The sequence below is a fragment of the Buceros rhinoceros genome, unplaced genomic scaffold (genome assembly GCF_000710305.1).
Source record: "Buceros rhinoceros silvestris isolate BGI_N320 unplaced genomic scaffold, ASM71030v1 scaffold20193, whole genome shotgun sequence".
In the NCBI taxonomy this organism is placed as follows: domain Eukaryota; kingdom Metazoa; phylum Chordata; class Aves; order Bucerotiformes; family Bucerotidae; genus Buceros; species Buceros rhinoceros.
In genome coordinates, this window is record NW_010402044.1 from 1 (window position 1) to 6,172 (window position 6,172).

Sequence of the window (6,172 nt, forward strand, 5' to 3'; positions counted from 1 at the left end):
GAAGCTGGTGGTGGTGGGGGACGGTGCCTGTGGCAAGACTTGCCTCCTCATCGTCTTCAGCAAGGATGAGTTCCCTGAGGTCTACGTGCCCACGGTCTTTGAGAACTATGTGGCTGACATCGAGGTGGATGGCAAGCAGGTGGAGCTGGCTCTTTGGGACACGGCTGGCCAGGAGGACTATGACCGCCTGCGCCCTCTTTCTTACCCAGACACCGATGTGATCCTCATGTGCTTCTCTGTGGACAGCCCAGACTCACTGGAGAACATCCCGGAGAAGTGGGTGCCCGAGGTCAAGCACTTCTGCCCCAACGTCCCCATCATCCTGGTGGCCAACAAGAAGGACCTGCGCAACGACGAGCATGTGCGCAATGAGCTGGCCCGCATGAAGCAGGAGCCTGTGCGCACTGAGGATGGCCGTGCCATGGCCATTCGCATTCAGGCCTATGACTACTTGGAGTGCTCAGCCAAGACCAAGGAGGGTGTCCGGGAGGTCTTTGAGACTGCGACCCGGGCAGCCTTGCAGAAGCGCTATGGCACCCAGAACGGCTGCATCAACTGCTGCAAAGTCCTATAGGGTGCGGCTGGAGCGCGGTGCTGGGTACAGTGCCTGGGTCACCTGTTGGCAGGCAGAGAGGAGCTGGGTTATGCACACACACAGCATCTGCCTGTCCCCTCTGCTGGGGCCTGGCGGTGAATTGGGGTGGGGGCAAAGGGAGGGACCATGCTCCCTTAGCCTTAGCCAAGAAGGGTTGTGCTGGCTCAGCTGTGGGGACAGAGGGAGGGGTGGGATTGCATGCCCTGAATCTTGGGAATAAAGTGGGGAGAAACCTTCTCCTACCACTGGCTCCCGTGAGTTAATTGCAGACTCTCAACAACAAAAAGCTGCTGAGACTGGACTGAGCAAACAGAGCACCCGGCTCTTCCCCTTTGCCCACCACTTGATGCTCCCAGACAGCCTCCTCTCTTTTGCAAGAGGAGAGCGGAGGAGCTGAGGTGCTCGATGGGACTTCTGCCTCCTGCCTGCATGTGCCTCCCCCCCAGGCAGGCTGGGGAAGGAGGCTGCATCTCCCAGGCTGCCTGCAGCATCCTCACCTCTCCTGCAAATGTTTTGGCTTGAGCCTGACCTGCTGTGGGTGTTAGTGCCCCGAAGACCGAGGCTGGGAGGGGAGGGTCATCCCAAGTGAAGCCTGTATATATCTTACTTTTTCTGTCTTGTGCAAACTGGGGTAGTGCAGGGGGTGCTTATTTAAAGTGAGGTGGGGAGGGGCAGCCCAGCTGGGGCTTGTATTGTGGGAAGGAACTTGCCCTGAGTGACTGATGCCTGCTGATAACGCGAGCCTTGAACTGACTCCAGCTGCAGAAGCTACCAGGCTGGAAAGTAAAGCTGAACTGCTCTGTCCTCCTTGCTGGACAACCTCCTCCTGACAGATGAGGCAGGATGAGCAAGGAGGAAGAGGATGATGTTGCCATACTATGATCTTGGTGCCTGCTCCTTCCTTTAGTGTTGTCTTCTGCAAGTATATTGATTTGGGTTTATTTAAAAGTTTATTTTCAAAAGAAATTACTTTGCACAACTGGGTGGATTTTTTGTTTTCTGAAACACTCAATGCACTTGTCATCTGCATTCAACACTGTAGCATTGGAAATGATCTTAGTAACCTCATCTGGGTCTTGTTTTAAATTGATTTCCACACAAGACAAAATAAAACCACTGTATGTTTTGCCTTGGAAAAAAATGGGTGAAAGCACTGCTCCTTAAGCAGTGAGCAATTAGACCTTGGTAGAAAGGGCGGTTTAAAGAATCTATGTTTATTTAAAACTTATTTTCACAGGGAGCCAACCCAGGTGAAAATAATCCTGTGTTTCTCTGGTTCAGAGAACAAATGTATCCATTTATGTTTGTTACTTTTCTCCCTCTTCCCCCAACAGTGGTACTGAGACTGTTTTTGTTTTTAATAAACTGACATGGCAAAAACTGAGATGTATATGATGTTTACATAAAATTATGAGCTGTGTATGCAGTTTTTTATGTAAAGTATTAAAAGATTCTATGCTGACTCTGAGAGTAGTGTTGTGATTTATAGAGACTGTCCCCAGCTTGCAACAATACACTGGGATGGTGTTGGACTGGAGTTTGTCCCCTGCCTGCAAATGCTGCTTTTTGTGGCGGTTTGTTCTGTTTTTTCTGCTGGCCGAAACACCTGTCTGGCAGCTTTCAGAGGATGGTTGTTTTATTTTCCTCTGGGGGAGCTGCTTTCTCAATTTTACTTTACAGATGGCGTGTGGACGTGTTCTCAAAAGTCAAGATAGTGACTAATCCACCCTTGTTGCTGCTAGGCGCAAGAATCCTCTGTGCCTTGTCCAGGGTGAGCTTGGGCTCAGGCTGCTGCTGCTATGTCACCCCTTGACCTTGCTGGCTGTTGGTAGCTGGGGTGAGGTTCAAGCTGGTGTACTAACAAAATGGGCAGAAAACTGGAAAGTAGTAAGGGCCATGGGGCTTGTTCTTCAAGGAAGATATTTAGATAAAATCAGTTTTTACTACTGACCTCTTTGCTTGGAGTGAAGCACCCTTTTTTGCTGCAGCAGGACAAGCGGACAGGCTTTGCCTGCTGTTGACTCAGAAGCAGGAGGCTATGCTTGTGCTGCAGCCGTCTCCTAAGCTGCCCAGTGAGATTCCCTATGGGCTGGCCTCTTTGGTTCTAGTAGCAAGGTAGAAAGGCTAGGTCTCTCCACGTCAGGAGTCCTCAGCAGGGCTTTGAGCCTGCCCTTCCCTTCCTGTCTCTGTGCTTTGAGGAGTGTTCCTTGCCATGGCTTGGCTGCCCAGGCAGGTGCAGGCAAAAGCACAAGGCCTGGAGGGTGCTGCCTGCAGCAGTGGCTCCTGGCAGAAGAGGTGGCCTGGTGCAAAACAGATGGAGCACCTCTCACCAGGCTGAGAGAGCTGGGGTTGTTCAGCCTGGAGAAGGTTCTGGGGAGACCTTACTGCAGCCTTTCAGTACTTAACGGGGCCTGTGAGAAGGATGGGAACAATCTTTCTAGCAGGGCCTGTTGTGACAGGACAAGGGGTGATGGTTTTAAACTAAAAGAGAGCAGATTCAGACTCGATAAAAGGAAGACATTTTTCACAGTGAGGGTAGTGAAACACTGGCACGGCTTGTCCAGAGAGGTGGTAGAAGCCCCATCCTTGGAAACATTCCAGGTCAGGTTGGATGGGGCTCTGAGCAACCTGATCTAGTTGAAGATGTCCCTGCTCACTGCAGGGAGGGTTGGACTAGCTGGCCTTTGAAGGTCCCTTCTAACCCAAACCATTCTATGGTTCTATGAAAATTCTTTACATGATTTTTGCTGAACAATAAGGCCTATGCTCAAAGTGCTGGTGTCTCCCTTTTTTTTTTTCCCTTCCCTTTTTTTTTTCTTTCCCCCAGAAAACCTCCCTTAGGTACCTGTAAGGGAAATCTCAGGACAGTTTTATATTTTCATAAATCCTCCTGACTGCTTTTGCAGAGGTGTGAGAAAGGAGTCAAGCCTTTTGTTTTTCCAGCCTATGACTACCTGCTGGGGTGCACTGGATTGTTCAGAGATGTTAACAAAACACATTGAGTGGCTTTTCCTCGTTAGTTGACAAAGGGCTCTGCCAGCTGCAGACGGAAAATAATGGGGCTTTTTTGACAGACTGGCATAGAAATAGTGGGCTCCTTATTCAACAACTGGAAAGTCAGTCAGTAATAGTGGGGAATACCTGGGTTTGCATTTCGAAGACTTCCAGTGCTGGAGCACATGGTCAGTCCATGCCGTGAGTTTATTGCGCTGTTGCTACGATCCCTAGTGAAAGACAGTGGCATTTTCACTTAGATAGTTCAGCCAGGATTTCATAAAAGGTACCTAAGTCCCAGGTTTTGGGTATCTGCCTCCAAGGATTTCAGTTCTGATAATCAAAGAGTAAGTTTCTTATCTTCAATCTGCAAACTCTAAAATCAGGTTTTGTTCCTAAAACATTCATTGAAAAAATCTCTAGTTTGGATGTTTAGAGGGCCATGGCCAAAGGCATCATTCACGCCAGGCCCTCAAAAGCCCCGTTCTGTGCAGGGTAGCACTGTTCTGTGCAATGTCAGCCCGTTGATGTTGAAATCAACATTGGAAACTTCTTCCTTAAACTGACTGCAATAGCTGAAAAACTTACAAATTCTGTTAGGCTGCAGCAATAACTAATCTTCTCAAAACTGTGAAGGAGAAGGCATTAGTATTTGTAATTTAAACACTGGGAAATGAGTTAGCATTGCACCCCTGTATAATTAACTATACCAATATTTTCCTCTAAGGTGCTTACAAGGTAATTACATTCATTATTTCCAATTGGACCTTTGCCCAAGTCAAGGCTACAGCATCTGGCCCAAGGGGGAAAAGCTGCAAGAAAACACATTTCAGTTTTAACTAGGCGTGACCTTTCTCTGCTACTTATGAAGCTGTGAGTAAGCTGACAGAGTGAGATCACCGTATGGGAGTCCACCCACTGGGGTCAGACGGTGGGACCAGATCCATAACTCATTGTGCTCTGTGCCACATCGCTGTGCTTGCTCATTACAGTCACTGTAACGAGTGGAGGGAGACATGAGGTATGCCTCATCCCACCCTCCTTGACTCAGCCACCCTGCTGTGGCCAGGCTGATGCCCCAGAGCCATACCAACTGCAGCCTGAGGATGTCACAACAACCAACTCCACCTCATAGCTGCATCTGCCCAAGTATAACATGGAGGGTCTGCCCACCATTGGGGCCAACCAGGCCAGCTTGGGGCAAGCCACCCCACAACCCACACCATGCATTCAGACAGAGGATTGGTTTAATGCAGATCTCCCCTTGCTTGTCTTCATCTAGTTCCCTAGCTTGTGTTCATCTGGTCCCAGGCTGTCTTCTGTAACCTTTTGACTGGAGAAGAGGTGACACGGAGCAAGTTAGAGCATCAGAGGAAGGTCAAAACTAAGTCATGTCCCAGACCCCATGCACACCACTGGGCCTGCAGAAACTTTCCCAGCTGTGTCCGTATGCCTGCACAGATGTCCCCAGCTGAGGAAAGGTTGTACCTTCCCTCATTCTGTTCAGACTAAGTTCAACCTCTGCAAAATGTGTTTCTTCTGGTGGGAGCCAGATCTCCAAAGAGGGAGTTTTCTTCATAAAGGTACCAGTGCTTCCTTAGCAGCAAATCCTAAAGGTTCACTGAAAGGGCTGTTCATCTCCATTGTTCTCAGTTCAAGCAAGGAGACCGTTTATGTGCTCCCACGCCGAAAGAGGGTTGGACCCTTTGATGGTGTGAGAGTGTGTCATCTGGGCAGCCTTAAAAATGAAGCTGCCCAGGGAAGGTCAGTACCACCTTCTCCCCTTCTGGAGACAGAGCATCAACAGCTGTGCATAGTCCTTGCATGACTGAATGGGGACTCTGTTTAGAAAGCATTCTCAGTAGGGTGTGCCAAAAATAGGATAAATCATCTTTGGTGGGAGAAAGTAATCAGTAAAACTTCTCGGTTGTTTTGGCAAAATGGTTTTTAATGCATTTATTATGTATTCAAATTAAACTCTTTTCCCTTTTTTTTTTTTAAACTCTCATGCGAGTCCACATACTATGGAGTTGCATGAGCGTAAGTGGGAGCAGAATTGGAAGCAATGTCCTCTTACATGGCTTTCTGGTTTTGTAGCAACAACTTAATTAATCTCCATTTGCCTTACACTGTGTTGGACAGGTCTGCAAGTTTGTTTTAGCAATTCAATAAAGAATGGACACATACTCGCTGCAGTAAGAAGGCACTTGAGGAAGTCCACAAGTAGTTTATTACAATTAGTGTCATTCACTGATTCACTCACAGATTTTATTTATTGACTTCAGCAAGGAAAAAATGCCCCGTTTCATCCTCCAGATTTTAGTGGACTGTAGCACTAGTGAATCCAGTTCTTTTGGTTTTGCTGATCCTGTAACAATACACATTCATTAATAGAAATTGCATGAATAATCCATTGAGCTAGCTTAACAGATCTGTCTAAGACAAGCCATTTGTCCCTGAAGGTCCAAGGAACTGTTTGCAGGCCTAGCTAACCCAGTCTGTGTGTGAAGATACAGATGCTCCAGGTGAAGCCTTCTTCACAGACAGGCAGCCAGCAGAGATGTTAGGGTGGAAGCAGCTGAT

The 6,172-nt window shown here is 48.1% G+C and overlaps 1 protein-coding gene across 1 annotated transcript; it reads left to right on the forward strand.

Moving 5' to 3' along the window:
• Positions 1-6: 6 nt before the first annotated feature.
• Positions 7-2,058, forward strand: LOC104488796 (rho-related GTP-binding protein RhoB). The gene has a single exon (XM_010132522.1). The coding sequence runs from the start codon at positions 227-229 to the stop codon at positions 572-574; it is 348 nt and encodes a 115-aa protein (XP_010130824.1). The 5' UTR covers positions 7-226; the 3' UTR covers positions 575-2,058.
• The last annotated feature ends 4,114 nt before the right edge of the window (positions 2,059-6,172 follow it).

What these genes read in the sequence shown, in the direction of transcription:
- LOC104488796 (XM_010132522.1), top strand. Translation starts at nt 227, where the DNA reads ATGTGCTTCTCTGTGGACAGCCCAGACTCACTGGAGAACATCCCGGAG.